The sequence below is a fragment of the Camellia sinensis genome, chromosome 7 (assembly GCF_055761805.1).
Source record: "Camellia sinensis isolate YWXY chromosome 7, ASM5576180v1, whole genome shotgun sequence".
NCBI lineage: Eukaryota > Viridiplantae > Streptophyta > Magnoliopsida > Ericales > Theaceae > Camellia > Camellia sinensis.
The window spans coordinates 103,699,635-103,717,870 of NC_138967.1; the positions used below are offsets into that span (position 1 = coordinate 103,699,635).

Genomic DNA, 18,236 nt, shown 5'->3' on the forward strand with positions numbered 1-18,236 from the left:
CCTAATCTTCGAATCTCATAGATATCCAGACATCTGTGCGAACACACAAACTCTCAGATAGTGAACAATCGACTCAGGGCACTCATTACAGACACACATTGCATGTAACGTGACCTTCTTTTAGAAGAGTCTCTCTTCAAGTGGGAGAATATTACAGCAAACTTTTCAAACAAACACTTTAACCTTATTTGGAACCAGTGGCGGACCCAAAAAAATTGTTCAGAGGGAGCACTTATTAATTTTAGCTTCAAATTTTTTTTTTTCATAATTAATAACAATAGATAATAATTTTTAAAATTAATATTAAGTACAAAATACACTTTTGGCGACTAAATTTTTAGTCACCAAAAGTCATTTTTTAGTCGCCGAACATTTTTGCCAACTAAATTTTTTTGTCGCCAGCTTTGTCGCTAGATGATTGTAGGGAAAAGCATTGGCGACTAATTTTTTTTTAGTCGCCGAAAGTCACAAATTGGCGACTAAAAATTTAGTTGCTCAAAAGAAAATATTTAGTCGCCAAAAAGAAAATATTTTTCATATTCAATTTTTTAGTCGCTAAAAACGTGACTCCTTTTTGGCTATCAATTTTTTAATCGCTAAAAATGTGACTCTTTTTTGGCTACCAATTTTTTAGTCGCCAAAAACTTTCATTTTTTTTTTAAGCTACCAATTTTTTAGTTGCCAAAAATTTTCATTTTTTTTTTTACTACTAACTGTTTAGTCGCCAATAAGTTCCTTTTTTTATTTTTTGGCTACTAAATGTTTAATCGCCAAAAGCTCAAGCTCTATTTATTAATTTTTTTAAAATGCACAAATTGAATATTTTTCAATCATTTATAAATTATATACATTTCATTATCAATGCAACTTGTAACCTGTACGTATACAGAATAATACATATATCAATTATAATCTAAATCCATTATCAATAATACCTATTCCATTATCAATTATTCAAAAACTCTAACTTGTAACATCACATTCCAAATATCATATAAATCTATACAAACCAAGTGTAATCCATCTAAATTAAATATTACATATAAAAACACTGGATTTCCTAAACAGAGTGTGGGGACATAATTTTTTAATGACAACACGTGGCCGAGGTGGCACCGAAGTGCCAGCCGAGGTGCCACGTGTTCTAGTCGTGACGTCGAGATAATCTCGGATAGACTGAGGTTATCTGCGAGGATGCCGGAATCCGGGATAAGCGAATAAGGGACAAGAGTCCTAGAATGAGAGAGGACTTCAGTTTGGATAAAGATAAGACTCTTAAAGAATTTGTCCCAATCTAACTAGGAGTCCAAGATTAGCATTGAGCTAGAGTCCATTGAAGTTAGGCTTCTATTGGGATTAGGTCAGTGTTGGCTATAAAAGAGAGGCACCCTCGTGGGTCTAAGGTACGCTTTTTGTATTCTGAATAGTGAGTTAAGCACTTTTGCTATCTTTGAGAGATAACTAATTTAATCGTCGGAGTGTCCCCGGGTGGACGAACCACCGTCGAAATCTTATCTTTATGTGACAGGTCGCTCGGGCTTAATATATTATGCCGGTGTTCTCTAGCTGAATACCTATTTGGCAGTGTGGTCAGAAATTGACACATACAATTTGGCACCGTCTGTGGGAAAGAAAGAAGAATAGGTGGCCAACGACGAACAGAAAAAAAGGTTAGGGACGACATACCTACTGGGAGTGGTAAGCACATTGACCTTAACGTGGAGGAGGATGACTGCAATGAAGAATCTCGGGATCAGAATCCCAAAGAGAATGACGTCGGCGAGGAGGGCGACGTACCAAAGAAGGCAGACCGAGGCGGGTATTACAACGAGAACGACCTCCAGGTATGGAAAGATAGATACTTGCAGAGGGACGGAGGGATGAATGGAAAGGCGGACAAATTGGCGGACCTGCAAACGGTCGTCAATTTCATGATGCAGAACAACATCATGTAGCCACCATTCCCATTACAAAATACGTCGATTCCAGTAGCCAAGAAAGATGCCCGAAAAGGGTGGCAAAAAATAATTCTTTCAGTTCCTCAGCACGACAGGCCCAAGGGACATTCTCACCGGCCTTCATGGGAGGACGGGCATGGAGAATCAACGAGAAGAGAATCCCAGAAGACATGTCGAACCAAAGAAGCCTGCACCAAAGAACATCGGGATGTTCAAGGGAAGGAACTCTGTTTTGACACGACCAATGAAGGGAGGTCCAAAAGAACTCATAAGGACACTAGAAGTAGTGCACCAAAAATGATGAAATCCGGAGATAGCCGAGCTCCTGGACGGACCAAGGAGGATCTAAAGGATTACCTCCAGAGAAAACGACAAGATGACGAGGTAACTTCTCCGATCAAACCGAGAACGCCGTTTTCGGTAGAATTGGATAAATTCGAAGCCCCAAAATGGTTCAATATGCCGAGATTCCAGATATACGACGATAAGTCAGACCCCAACTTTTACATCGGCTTGTACCTAAACTCAATGGCACTATACACCGGGAACGAGCCGTTGCTTTGCAAGGTGTTCCCCTCATCCTTCGGGGAAATTGCGTCGGACTAGTTTCACAAGTTGCCGAAAGGAACTGTGAAGACTTGGAAAGGCCTGGCCGAGATGTTCGTGGCCAGGTTTGTGACAAACAAACTACAACCATTAAGGGTGGACTCCCTGATGGGTCTGAGAATTAGTGAGGATGAAAGCCTTAGGGCCTATGCCAAGAGGTACTATGAGGTGTTCAACCGAATACCAGGGTGCAACCAGGAGGTGGCGGTCGTGTCTTTTAAGAACGGCCTAAAGAATAATTGCCTACTTCGAAAATCACTGGCAAAGACATTGCCAAAAAGTATGGAGGAACTTATGGCAAGAATAGAAAAGTATGCCAGGGCCGAGGAGGACACGCCAAGGACAAAGGCGTCAAAACAAGAGAAAACAAACGGCTCGCCGAAGCAAGGCCGAGGTAACACTGGGTACAACAAGCAAGAGTGTCAAGACTCAAACCCACCCCTGTAGGTTTAGCATCATAACCGGCCAGCAATCTATGGATTACCAAAGGCCTCTGAACAGATAAGCACAAGACAAGGGGCTGCGGAAGTAATTATACAAAATATATAGGGTCCAATGAGCTGTGATGACATACATGGGACAAAAGATTTCGAAACTTATATATATATGCACAAGCGTGTCGGTCAGAGGACCTCAATATTTACAAAACATTTACATAAGTGGAGTTCCCAAGACCTGACTTTACAAACATTCAGAAACTAGCATAAGTACAAAAACAGCCATGCAACTAGATTTCGATCGGAACCCCCTCGGGAGGCACAACGGTTGGCTCACAAAAACATAAATGAAAGCCGTCAACTCTGGCCTTCGTCACATGCCGGCTCACCTACATACATAATATAAACTGTGAGCTAAAGCCCAGTGAATAATAACAGAGTAAAGGATTTAATGAATGATATCCATCACAGAGTTAGAAATCAGATTCTTAACAGAAACAGAGTCTTACGCATATTCAGATCCCAAAACAGAAACAGATTCATAATCATTTTCATAATCATTTCCATATTCAAATTTTGCATATAATCATACGTGGTACATCCTTTAGCGTTAACAAATCCGATGACCCATAAAGGGACAACCTTGAAGGCATTCTGATGACTCATGTGTATAGAGACGTTTTTGATGACCTATAAAGGAACCTAATGACCCATAAAGGGACCAAATGGCCCATAAAGGGACACATATCTTGTAATGCTAAAGATGCCACGGATAACTTTCAGAATCTTGGATGATCATTCAATCATTTCAAACACAGCATCTCATTTCAGAAAATTAATCACTTCTTATTGTAATATTCAGAAAATACTTAACATAGAACATAACTTTACAAAGTCATTACTCACAGATGATTGATAGCCTAACTAGATGGTAAGGCGGCCCTTCACTTGTTCTGAGGCGCGTGACCTACATGAACACACATACAAACATACACTTGAAACACACGTTCGAATTGTACATAACTTATGTCGTTTGCTCTTAGTGTGTTTCTAACCCTTAATCTTCATTATGGAGTCTTAAACATGGCCTAGAAATGCCTAGGATGGAATGACGATGCAAGAATGCATTGGAAAACATTTCTCAAAATTTGTTGAAAATAAGGTCTACGCTCGAGCGTGGCTTTCCTCGCTCGAGCGGACATGCAGACAATGAAGCTCCGCTCGAGCGTGAATTTCCTTGCTCGAGCGGACTGTAAACTCATGAAAAAATGTTGGATGCATGATTTTCACGCTCGAGTGTGAGACTCAGACCCTCGCTCGAGCGGACTGCAAAACACAAGAACTTCTTGGTATATACATTTCACGCTCGAGCGTAAACATCATCGCTCGAGTGGAGTGCACGTACTCAGAGTGCACGCTCAAGCGTAGAGTTCCACACTTGAGCGTGGATCAAATTTCTGGAAATTCCATATTTGATATCCAAGCTCAAATTCGACTTTTGAAGCATCAAACTCAATTTTCTGGGCCCAAAACTTTAGAAAACACCCAATAACTCATAGAACATCATGTCTAAAGGATCATGTCAAGAAATCAAGGCCCAAAAGAATATCAATTATGCACAAACTCAACTTAAATTCAAAATCAATTTATGAACCTCACATGCAAGTACATTTTTGAGCTAAGGCTCTCCAAAACATGATCAAATGCTACTAAATCACATGAAACTCATTGTGTTTCCAAAATTAGAATGGACTCAACACATGCATGAAGAAATTCTTGAAAATAAATCTCCAAAATGCCATGGAACATGCATGCATGCATGCATGCATGAATTCACTCTTAGTTCCCATCCTTTAGTTCAATTCACATGTTAATCCACCTAACACCATTAATTTCATGTTCTAATCAACCAAACTTCAAGGTTAGAGGTTAACATTCTTACCTAGGGATCTCAACTCCTTATGCTAGAGATGGTCTTGAGTGATTTTCCAAGTTTTCCTAGCAATTACCCTCCTTGTGAATCCAATCTTCAAGCTCTACACCAATTCCCCCTTCTCTCACTCTCCCTCTCGTTTTCTCCCTCTCAAAGCTCAAGTGTGATCAAAAAGTGAATAAAAGAGGTGAGTGGGGTTCAATTAGCCTAAGAAGTGGTAATTGTTCAAAATAAGCAAATGGCATTATTTTAATCAAATTTAATCGTTCCGAACATAATTTTAATTAAACCTACCATAAAATTCTATAAATCCTAATTAGCACATAAATCAAGTCAATGTTAGATTCAGACGCCGATAAGGCTTTCAATTCACAAATCGAAACTACAACCTGAACAGATCTTTCTACACCAGACAGATAGAGATACAAAATAATGCAAGGCACATGCAAATTAATTCCAAATCCCTTCTAAATTACTGTTAGGCATAATTAAGTACGGATTAACAATAATCAGAGGTCGGGGTTGTTACAAAGAAATAGGATTAAGGGTTGCGCAGGCAGTCACAACCGTATTTTGAATCCCAATTTACAAAGTCTTGGAGAAAATCCGAAATTAGCCCTATTACAGAGCACTAGGAAGGGTTCTAGGCGAATTTATGGGAAGAAGCCTTGGCAAGCACTGTGCTTATCACAATGAAGATGGGCATCTAACTCAGGAGTGTAGAGCCCTAAAGGCACATCTGGAAGACCTGGTAAGACAATGTCATTTAAGGGACCTTGTAGACGAGGCCAGGACAAGGGAAGAGCAAGCAAGACTGCCTCAGGCACCGGCAGCACCACCTCCTCCAACACCTTAACCGCAAGCAGGCGGACCTCGAGTGATCAATATGATTCACTCGAAGGTCAATGAGAACAAAATATGCGGGGAGACTCAGAAGGTAAAACACTTGCAGCATATGTACCAGGTCCGGCAGAAAAGACATAGGACAGACGAGTGCCAGGGACCAGTGGTGTCCTTTACTGAAGACGACCAAGAGATGGTGCAGCATCCACACAACGATGCCTTGGTAATATCCCTCCAGATTGAAGAATACTAAGTGAAGTGCATCTTAATTGACCAGGGCAGCTCTTGTGACATCATGTATGTTAGGTGTTACAAAGAGCTTGGCCTTCACCAAAATGATCTGGAACAATCCAATGGTCCAATGGTCGGGTTCAATGGAACACCGTCGTGGCCCTTGGAAACAGTAAGTTTGGAGATACAGGCTGGCACCAAGAAAGTAAAAACTGAGTTCACAGTAATTACCACTCCCTCCCCTTACAATGATATCCTGGGAAGGCCATGGCTGCATGCAATAGGGGTTGTTCCCTCAACATTGCACCGGTTATTGCGGTTCCCAACAAAGCATGGAATTGAGGAGATCAGAGGGGATCAAGTGCAGGCAAAGAATTGCTCCATGGCAGTAATGAAATCCACCTGCAACATATAAGAAGCAGAAACAGCAGAGATCGAGGATGAGGACATGAAAGTCCTGGAGGACGTCAGCAAAGAGCAAGCTAAGAAGAGTGAAGAAGCCCTGATGAAAATCCTTGTCCAGCAAGGGGATGAAGAGCGCTTCTTCCTTCTCAGCTCGGGCTTGGCTGAGGAAGAGAAAAAAGAGCTAGAGGCGTTCTTGAGAGCAAACATTGAAGTGTTTGCCTAGACGCCGTACAAGATGCCTGGCATTGACCCCGAGGTCACTTGCCATAAGTTGAATGTGGACAGGTCAGCTAAATCTGTCATCTAGCGAGCAAGAAGGCCGATGTTGATGCATGTTAAGGCAATAGAAGAGGAAGTGGATAAACTTCTGGAGGCCAGAGCCATACGAGAGGTAAACTACCCAACATGGCTATCAAACACGGTCATCGTGAAGAAAAAGAATAGGAAGTGGAGGGTCTGTGTGGACTTCATCAACCTGAACAAGGCTTGTCCTAAAGACAGTTTTCCACTCCCCAAAATTGACCAATTGGTGGATGCCACCTCAGGACATGGAAAGATGAGCTTCCTAGATGCTTACAAGGGATACCATCAGATAGCTATGTACCCCCCAGATAAAGAGATGACTACATTTATCACCCCAAAATGGTTGTATTACTATAGAGTGATGCCTTTCGAGTCAAAAAATACAGGAGCAACTTACCGAAGACTGGTGACCAAGATGTTCAGGCATCTAATAGGCAGAACAGTGGAGGTATACATAGATAACATGGCCGTAAAGACCAAGGAACCTGAGGATCATCTGGAAGACTTAAAGGTAGTTTTTGACATCCTTAGAACATATCGGCTCCAATTCAATGCATCGAAGTGCGCATTTAGAGTTAGGTCTGGTAAGTTCTTAGGATACTTGGTTACCATAAGGGGCATTGAGGCTAGCTCGGATCAGATCAAGGCCATCTTAGAATTAAAATCCCAACATCAGCAAAACAAGTGCAGATGTTGACTAGAAGGGCTGCAACCCTGAATAGATTCATAAGCAGAAGCTCTGACAAATGTAAACCTTTCTTCAGCTTAGTGAAGAAAGCCACAGACTTTTTATGGACAGAAGAGTGCGAAGTCGCCTTGGCCGACTTGAAGAAATATTTGACCACAGCTCCAGATCTCTCGAATCTAGTACCTGGAGAGGAGCTGTTCTTATACTTGACAGTTTCAGAGCATGTAGCGAGTACAGTAGTAATCAGAGAAGAAAAAGGAGAGCAAAGGACAGTTCACTACATGAGTAAAACCCTAGCTGATGCAGAGACCAGATACCTATCCTTGGAGATGCTAACACTAGCTTTAGTAATGACTTCCAAAAAGCTAAATCATTACTTTCAAGCCCACAAAATTGTGCTGTTAACTGAGCATCCCTTGAAGTCCCTGTTGCAGCAGGGAGATCTGACAGGCAAAATAGCCAGATAGGTAGTGGTGTTAGGCCAATATGACCTGGAATTCAGACCCAGAATAGCAATCAAAGGCCAAGTTGTGGCCGACTTCATGGCCGAGTTCACACCAGGCGCCATCATACATCGGGCTCCGTTGAGCCGAGGTATACGATGTCCGAATGAAAGAGGAAAAACCCAGCTAGAGATAGCAAAACAAAAGAAGAAAGAGAAACTCAGGCCATGCAGTATTTACATCGGCGACTCCTTCCACCTGTTTATTGATGGGAGTTCAAACCGATAAGGAGTGGGAGCAGGAGTAGTGCTAATATCGCCAGATGGGCAGATACTAGAATAGTCCATTCATTTGGGGTTTAAGGCCTCAAACAACGAGGCAGAGTATGAAGTCCTGATCGTAGGGTTGAAGTTGGCAACAGCAATGGAAACCGATGAGCTGATGGTCTTCTGTGACTCCCAACTTATCGTCAACCAAGCAACAGGTAAATACGCTGCCCGAGATGAAAGGATGGTGGCCTATGAAAAGGAGGTAGGCAAACTGATGGCATTGTTCCAAAATTGCCGACTATAGCAAGTCGACCGAGATGAGAACAACCATGCTAATGCCTTGGCCAACCTGGTTAGTGCAATGAAACCAGGTGAGGCAAGGACAATAATGATTGAATACTTCTCAGGTCCAAGTGTAGAACCACTGAACACGGAGTATGAAGCAATATGTGTGGATATGGGACCAAGCTGGATAGATGCAGTAATAGTATTCCCTAAAGAGGGAAAACTGCTAGATGATCATAAAGAAGCACACAAGATCAGACTGAAGTCGGCAAGATTCAGTCTGACAACAGAGGGTTATCTCTACAGAAGATCTTTTACTGGTCCCCTTTTGAGGTGTGTGCATCCTTCACAAGTTGAAGACTTCTTGTATGAGATACATGAAGGAGTATGTGGAAGCCACACTGGGGGTAGGTCACTTGCTCATAAGGCCATTACTCAGGAATACTGGTGGCCCTATATACAGAAAGATGCTGAAGCCTATGTCAGAAAATGTGAGAAGTGACAGAGGTTTGCACCTTTGATACACCAACCAGCAGCAGATCTGAACCCAGTGTCCAGCCCTTGGCCATTCGCCCAATGGGGCATGGACCTTGTTGGACCACTGCCTCAAGCGAGTGAACAAGGGAAGTTCCTGCTAGTGGCAACAGATTACTTCACCAAGTGGGTTGAAGTTGAACCCCTTACAAAGATTCAGGACATTGATGTAAAAAACTTCATATAGAAAAACATCATCACCAGGTTTAGGATGCCAAGAGCAATAATAGCAGATAATGGAACACAATTTGACAGTTAGCTAATTAAAAGCTTCTGTGCAAAGTACAAGATCAAGAATTATTACTCTACTCCAAGTTTTTCTCAAAGTAATGGTCAAGCAGAAGCATCCAATAAGGTTATCTTGGATAGGATCAAGAAGAGGCTGGAAGCAGCAAAGGGAAAGTGGGTGGATGAGTTGCTCAGTGTACTCTGGGCATATCGGACTACGCCGAGAAGATCAACTGGGAATCCCCATTTGCCATGGCTTATGGCACAGAAGCAGTTATTCCATTGGAGGAAGGCATCCCAGGGATCAGAACCCAGGGAGTAGAAAACAGGACCAATGAGGCATACTTGGCCCGAGATCTAGATCTGCTAGAAGAAAGAAGGGAGAAAGCAGCAATTCAGTTAGGAGCATACCAGCAACAGCTTGCCAAGGCCTATAATAAGAAGGTTAACCCACGAGAGTTCCAAGTTGGGGACCTCATCCTCAGAAAGGTTGTCGGCAACAAGAAGGATTCCAGAGAGGGCAAGCTTGGCCCAAATTGGGAGGGACCGTATAGAATCATCTTGGTCCTGGGCAATGGTTCATACCGGCTTGAAGACATTGAAGGTAAAGAGTTGCCAAGACCCTGGAATACTTGCAATCTGAAGTTTTTCTATCATTAGATTTTTTGTTTCTTGGTATTAGCCAAAGTAATAATAAAGTCTTAGCTTGATTTTTAAAACTTGTGCAGTATGACTGACCAGTCACTTGGCGATGTTTCTAATTGAAACATGACGAATAACTTAGACTTATTATATGGCAGAGTTGAATTATACTTGCATATAATAGAGTTGAACTAAGTTGGCGATGTTTCCAATTGAAACATGACGAATAACTTAGACTTATTATATGGCAGAGTTGAATTATACTTGCATATAATAGAGTTGAACTAAGTTGGCGATGTTTCCAATTGAAACATGACGAATAACTTAGACTTATTATATGGCAGAGTTGAATTATACTTACATATAATAGAGTTGAACTAAGCTGGCGATGTTTCCAATTGAAACATGACGAATAACTTAGACTTATTATATGGCAGAGTTGAATTATACTTGCATATAATAGAGTTGAACTAAGTTGGCGATGTTTCTGATTGAAACATGATGAATAACTTAGACTTATTATATGGTAGAGTTGAATTATACTTGCATATAATAGAGTTGAACTAAGTTGGCGATGTTTCTGATTCAAACATGACGAATAACTTAGACTTATTATATAGCAAAGTTGAATTATACTTGCATATAATAGAGTTGAACTAAGTTGAAATTAACTTGGACTTGCCATATTGGAAAAACAAACACAGATTGAAACTAAGTATATAGATTAACAAAGAGACCAAGGTTGGTAACCTCGGCCAGTCTTTGTTTAAATCTCACCTCAGCGACGAGGTCAAAGCCACATGCTTAATGAGAATCCAAGTGGAACTTAAGTTCACATTAGGGGGCAGAGGGCTGGAAGAATGATGCTTGAGAGTTGAAATTTACAAGCTAAAGACTGGTTTAACGCTTGTTGAAAATTTACGAAAAAATTTACAAATTGAAATTATGCAGATATTATGTTGAAAGAAGATTCTACGTACTTGCCGAGATTACCATGTTCCCAAGACTTAGAAGATACTTGAAGATAGAAGTCTTGCTAAGTAAAGTAAAGTGGCAGGTTTTTGTATAGTAGTTGTGAAAAATATTTTTTACAATGTTTTCAAGTGTTAAGCCAAGGCCGAGATAAGCAAGATTGGAAGTTTTGCCCGAGGTATGTTAATCTGAGGAGACTATACAAGAAAGACATCAATTGAAGACATGCAAATCATTCTAAGTATAGAATCATACAAGACAGTAAAAAAAAAAAACAAACATGCAAACACTTGAAAAAAGAAGTTGTCTTGCAATCAAAGATGAGAAAGGGCACTTCGGCTTACAAAGGGATTACTTGTTCAGATTACAAAAGTGGCACGTCAGCCAAATTAAAGCTAACATTGTTTCAAAAGTGAAAAAAAAAGTACAAGGTACAAGAAACAAAGGAAAAGATTATAACAAGACTACTCGGCAAGCTGGGTCTCGATCCCAGAAGACAACTGGGGAATCTCCTCAGTAGCCTTCTCAGCCTCGAGCTCGGTGTCGATCTCTTGTAGAGTTTGATCGATGCTTCTCTCGGCGATTGGCACCTCGGAGGTTATCTTTTGGGAGGAGGCACCCTTTGAGACTTCATCTTCCTCATCCTGAGTCAAGTCCAAGACTTGTTCATTCAGAGTTGGGGATATCGGCTAGAAGGTCGTCTGCTATAGCCTTCTTACGACCCATCTCGACGATGGCTACAATTTGACGTCGGTGCTTGCATTGAGAATGCAGGATTAGTTGTGGAGCCGAGGTTGATGGCTATTCTATGGGATCAGAGGTTGATCCCTGATCCGGCCGAGGTGATGAAGTTGTAGGAGGAGTTGTGGCGGAAGGAGGAGACTTGCTCTTCTTCGGGACGTCGAGCAAGACGGATTTGTAAGTCGGGATATAATTTAGGAGCAGAGGAGCCTTGCGTTGATTGATGGGCAAGTTTAGTAGCTTCTTAAAATCCTTGCTGGGATAGAAGTTTTTTCGGAAGTCCTTTGGAGGCTGAGGAAGAACTGCAAAATAAAACATACAGACGTTAGAACATATAAAAATATCAAAGTAAAAAAGACTTGAGAAGCAAGTAGAAGTAAACACTTGGATCTTACTATCTCCCTCTCTGAATAGTGTACGGCTTAAAGGGTAGAGGTGAAGGTCGTCATCTGGAAGAAACTCCCAGTTTCCCGAGACGATGAAATAATCGTCCCTGGCGCCCTTATTGGAATCAGGGAGATTTGCGACGAGTTTGTATTCCGTTGACCTCGGTTTAAGGTAGTAAATGTAGCCTTTTTCTGACTTAAGGCCACACATGGTGTAGCAGTACTAGATGTTGGCTAGAGTTACCTTAGCATTTTCTCAGCTAGCTAAGGCTATAATGTCGTTGATGACTCTGTAAGAGTTAATGGCTAATTGAATTGGGTTAAGTTTATAATAGTGAAGGACTTCTCAGAAAAGAATATCGAGAGGGAGCCTATGTCCACACTCTACGAAAGCTACGACTGGAAAAGGCATAGAATCGTCCTTGGGCATAATGGAGTCCTCCTTCCCATCCAACTTAAGGTGAACGTCGGCAGGGATGGCGAACTCCTGCCTGAAATATTCTAGCTTAAGTGGGGTGTCTACCTTCCACCTCCACATACCCATGACGTCGGCTTAAGCGGAAAGTGTTGGATTGAAAAAGGAAGTGGTTTGTTAGGGTTTAAAGGACCTCGGCAAAACCTAAACGAATGCTGGGGCAAGGGTTTTTGAGGATCTAAAGGGAAATTGTTTTAATTTTTTCTAAAGTTTGTAAGTTCTAGAACTAGTCCCAAACCTAAGGCTACGGAAACAAGGATTGAATGCAAGAATCTGGAGAACACAAGAAGGAAACAGAGAAGAATAGAGATTCAGACTCAAGAAAACCAGAAGGGGTTCAAGAACATCGTATAAAAAATAAAGGTGCACCAGTCAAGAACAATATTAAACTATCAAGAATGTCAAGTATATGAATAGTATGTAGGTGCCACTTATGTATACCAGCAACAGATTGTGCAAGAGTAGAATCACGAAACAGATTATGAGTGGTGGAAATCAACACAAAAGTAACAAATTAAGAGCATGAATAAAAACACCATGGCAGTGTACAAGCATAGTTGTTTAAAGCGAAACAAGAAATTGAAGTAAAAAGGAACAGTCGCTTACTGAGGAAAAAAAAAAAAAAGGCCGGTGTGAAGTACGTCGGTGTCAGACGGTGGTAGTGAGCAAAGAAGTGCAGCAAAAGCCTCACTGGAGGGGGAGAGTGAAAGTGGTTCCAGAAAGCGTCACGAAATTAGCAATTGACGATTTGGGAGTAAAGAGAAAGTTTGAACGAAAGCGAAGATGCAAAAGTGAAAAGACGGAGAGAGAGGGATGATTTTGATCAAACACGCAGAATGGCGGCAAAATGGCAATTAGTGTGCCTAGGATGACGTGCTTGTCAGACGGCGCACGCAAATGCAATGCGACTTAGTGGCGCGTGTCAGGTATGACTCAGTAGTGGAAGGACGCGTGGCAAAAACGGTTGAAATACTGTGCGTGACAGCTTATACGCGTGTTGAAACTCTTGGAGTTCTTGATTTAATGGAGCAGGACCTCGGCTAGAGGGACAATCTCGGCTGAGAAACTTAAACAAACTTGGTTATTGGTTTTGAAGCATTGATGAAAACAGACCAAGTCTTGGTCGTATTTAGCCGACGAATGATGACCTCGGTAATGAAGGACAAAGCTAGCTTAGCCGATGTGCTAAATGGGAGAAACGATATAGGTTCCATCATCTCAGGATGCCAAGGTAATAAAACCTAGGGGGCAGTTGCGGGGACATAATTTTTGAATTACAACACGTGGCCGAGGTGGCACCGAAGTGCCAGCCGAGGTACCACGTGTTCTGGTCATGACGCCGAGATAATCTCGGATAGGCCGAGGTTATCAGCGAGGATACCGGAATCTGGGATAAGCAGATAAGGGACAAGAGTCCTAGAATGAGAGAGGACTTCAGTTTGGATAAAGATAAAACTCTTAGAGAGTTTATCCCAATCAAACTGAGAGTCCAGGATTAGCATTGAGTCAGAGTCCATTGAAGCTAGGCTTCTATTGGGATTAGGTCAGTGTTGGCTATAAAAGAGACGCACCCTCGTGGGTCTAAGGTACGCTTTTTGTATTCTGAATAGTGAGTTAAGCACTTTTGCTATCTTTGAGAGATAACTGACTTGATCGTTGGAGTGCCCCCGGGTGGACGAACCACCACCGGAATCTTATCTTTCTGTGACAGGTCGTTCAGGCTTAATCTATTCTGCCGGTATTCTCCAGCTGAGTACTTGTTTGGCAGTGTGGTCGGAAATTGACACACATACAGAGGATTGTTCCAAAATAAATGTCTTCCATATACAAAACAAATGCTCTTCGTACACATCCACAATAGCTCACGCAAAAACAATCTGTAAAAAAAGAAAAAAAAAATTAACCATTAGCACATATTCAATATAATTAACGTTTTAAATTATAACAATTATAAAATTAATAATTTAGATAAATTATACTCTGCAAATTATAACAATTGTAAAATTAAAATTAATAATTTAGATATATTATACTCTGCATATAATCCCATCAAGATAATTTTAATGTTTTTGTTTTGTTGAAAATTTATACAACCTCCAAATTGAACCTCATGCCTGCCTAGTAAACTCTATTTTAACAATTACATCCAATGTTTCCAAAATTTTCTTTTCTCACTAGTATACAATATGATTCTAATTGTTTCAGAATCAAAATCCTTCAGCTGTTTTCATCAAATTTTGTTACTTTTAGCAGTCTGCATTTTTACAAATCTTGAACGTTGAAGGCACTACAGTTTCACAACCTCCAAAAGTCTAAATAATTAGTTTCATCAAACTAGTTTCATTACAGACACACATTGCATGTAACGTGACCTTATTTTAGAAGAGTCTCTCTTCAACTGGGAGAATATTACAGCAAACTTTTTATACAAATAGTTTAACCTTATTTGGAACCAGTGGCGGAGCCAGAAAAATTGTTCAGAGGGGACACTTATTAATTTTAGCTTCAAATTTTTTTTCATAATTAATAACAATAGATAATAATTTTTTAAATTAATATTAAGTAGAAAATCTTAAATATTTAATACAAAAGATCATAATTGGCCTTGTGAAAGATCATAATTGGAAATACAATGTGTTTGTTTGGTGCAGCTTAAAAGCTGCTTATTTCAGCTTTTTGCTTAATTTAAGCTATTTTGATGTGTTTGGTTTAGCTTAACAATGCAGTTTATAGCTTTTTGTAAGTCAAAAATCAGCTTATTCTTTGAGTGGGGCAGGAGATGCTTAATTTATAAGTCAGAAATTAGTTTATGTTCATAGTTATAAGCTATAAGCTGTTAAGGCATAAGCTATAAGCACTTTCCCACAGCTCTACCAAACAGGGCCAATATGACATACAACTAGTATATTATAAGTAATGCAAAAGAGTATTATATATCTTATAATAGATTATATAATAATATACAAATAATAGTGATAACATATCATCATCGATATATGGTATTACTAATGAGTAGAAAAATAGCGCATGGAGAGTTAATCTCACTTGTCAAATGCAATTAACAATTCAATAATTCTAAATTTTCGTAGTAGGATTAACTATATTTTCATGTAAATAATGATGTGCTATCATTGTTGTACTGAATTTTTTTTTTATAAAATTTTCATACATAATAATATGGATTATTGTGGTTTCTTAATTTTCAATTAAAACAACCACTCTTATCTTCGTAATTTAAAAAATGCCATTAAGAAATCATTTTAAATGTTATTTTTATACAAATTTTTTATTTGTTAATTATTTTCTTTATATGCACACAGACACAAAAAAAAATGCAAAATTAAGGGGGGAGGGGCACTGGCCTCTTCATAAATCCGCTCCTGTTTGAAACCTTGAGGGACCATAATTTATTCCAAAAGCAGTTCATTGACTCTCTACTCGAGCTTGTCAAGTGGCCCTTTTCTATATCTAAAGCCACAAAATAAGCTAATCGAACAATAAAATAACTATTTTTGAAAAAGATGCTGAGAGCGAGAGAGCTTACAAATTATCTATACATCATACGAAGAGAATTTATTAAAGATATAATCTTTCTTCTAGCCCATGTTGTCGGGAAGTATTTTGGGGAAGACGCCATGTGATTGAGGTGGCTCTAGGATGTCAGCTAAGGTGTCACATGGGCGAGTCATAGTTGCCGAGATGATTGCGATATTGCCAAGGTACAGTGTGGTAATACTGGGATTATGAGATATCAGGATAGGGGACAAGAGTCCTAGATAAGCGATGCACTTAGTTCGAATAAGGATGAGACTTTTGAGGAGTTCATCCATATTTAACTAAGAGTCCAAGATAAGTATAGTGCTTAAATCCTATGAAATGAGACTTCTAGGGGACGAGGGCACTATTGGCTATAAAAGTGACACACCCCCATGGGTCTAAGGTATGCTTTAATTTGTGCGTTAAGTACTTATGCGAGATCTTTGAGAAATTGTTTGACTGACTTGATCGTCAAAGTGCCCCTGGATGGACGAACCACCACGGTATTCTCATTTTCTTGTTGGCAGATGGTTGGCATAATCTATTTTGCGGTGTGCTCTCCAGCTAAGTTCCCTATTTAGTTGTGTGGTCGAAAATCAACACTCACAATTTGGCATCGTCTGTGGAAACTAGTATAAAATAGATGACCAACAATAGACAGGAAGTAAGGATTATGGATGACATTTACAGTGAGGAGGAGGAACATATGAGTCCTAACACTGAAGGAGGGAACAATAACGAAGAAGTACAAGAGGTTGACCCTGAGGTGACTAATGTCGCTCGGGGCCGAAATGGAAACATGAAGGATAGTTGAGATGAGTACTACCACGAAGGCAATCTCCAAGTGTGGAAAGATAGATGCCTAAGAAGGGATAAGGAACTAAAGGATATGGCGAACAACTTGACAGACTTGCAGACAGTCATCAACTTCATGATATAAAACAACGTGATACAACCAGCGTTTCCCTTACAAGATACACCGGCACCAGCAACCAAGGCCGGTGTCTAGAAGGAAGGACAGAAGACAATGCCTGTTATCTTGCAGCATGGTAAGGGATAGAAAACTTCACATCGGCAATAACAAGATGCTAGAAGGACAGAGTTTGTACGAGAAGAGTCACAGAGAACACCACAAACCAAGGGGACCTATGTCAAGGGATCTTGGTAGATCCAAGGGCAATGCCTCTGTTTTGATGATGCAGTGGACATGGAGAAGTCCAAGAGAATGCATCCTAACACCGGAAGCAGGGCGCCGAAAAGGCTGAAGTCGATTGATAGTCAAGCTCTTGAACGAACGAATGAGGGCCTGAGAGATTACCTCCAGAGGAAGAGACACAATGTTGAGATCACATCAAATGTCCAGCCGAAGACGCCATTCTCGGTGGAGTTAGATGTGTTCGAAGCACCGAAGAAATTTAGCATGCCAAGGTTTCAGGTTTATGATAGTAAGTCTAACCCAAACTTTCATGTTAGTTTATATTTGAATTCAATGGCTTTGCGGAGTGGGAATGAGCAGCTATTGTGCAAAGTATTCCCATCGTCATTCGGAGAAATAACATCAGATTGGTTTCACGAACACTTGAAAGGATACGTGAAGAGTTGGGCAGGCTTGGCTGAGATGTTTGTAGCTTGTTTTGTTACAAACAAGTTACTGCCACTAAGGGTAGACTCCCTACTGACATTGAAGATCAGCGATGGTGAAGGTCTTAGGGCCTATGCCAAGAGATACTATAAGGTTCATAATTGGATTCGAGCATGTAACCAGGAACTCACAGTTGTGTCCTTTAAGAACGGCTTGGATGATGATTGCCCACTTCGGCAATCACTCACGAAGACACTCCCGAAGAGCATGGAAGAATTAATGGCATAAATTGAAGAGTACGCCAGGGAAAAGGAAGACAAGAAGGCAAAGAAGACAAGTACATCAAAACAAAAAAAGAGATATAGCTCGCCAAAGCGAGGCCAAGGAAATACCAGCGCTGACAGGCCGAAGTTAGGGTTAAGATCCATGTAGGCAGTAAGTACTATTTTCAAGATCCCCGTCTATAAGGTCTTGGAGAGAATTAAAAACCAGCCATACTACAAGGCTCCACAAAAAGCCCCAAGGGAGTTCATAGACAAGAACCCTAGTAAGCACTGTGCCTACCATGAGGAAGACGGGCACATAACCCAGGGGTGTCGAGCTCTGAAGTTGCATATGGAAGATTTGGTCAAATAGGGACACCTGAGAGACCTAATCGACGAAGCAAAAATAAGAGAGGAACAAGCGAAGCTGGCCCAGGCATCTATAGCACCACCGCCAACACCATCGCTATAAACA

At 40.7% G+C, this 18,236-nt stretch overlaps 1 protein-coding gene across 1 annotated transcript; it reads left to right on the forward strand.

Moving 5' to 3' along the window:
• The first annotated feature begins 17,123 nt into the window (after positions 1–17,123).
• LOC114316506 (uncharacterized) lies at positions 17,124–17,786 on the forward strand. The gene has a single exon (XM_028263158.2). The coding sequence runs from the start codon at positions 17,124–17,126 to the stop codon at positions 17,784–17,786; it is 663 nt and encodes a 220-aa protein (XP_028118959.2).
• Positions 17,787–18,236: the final 450 nt, after the last annotated feature.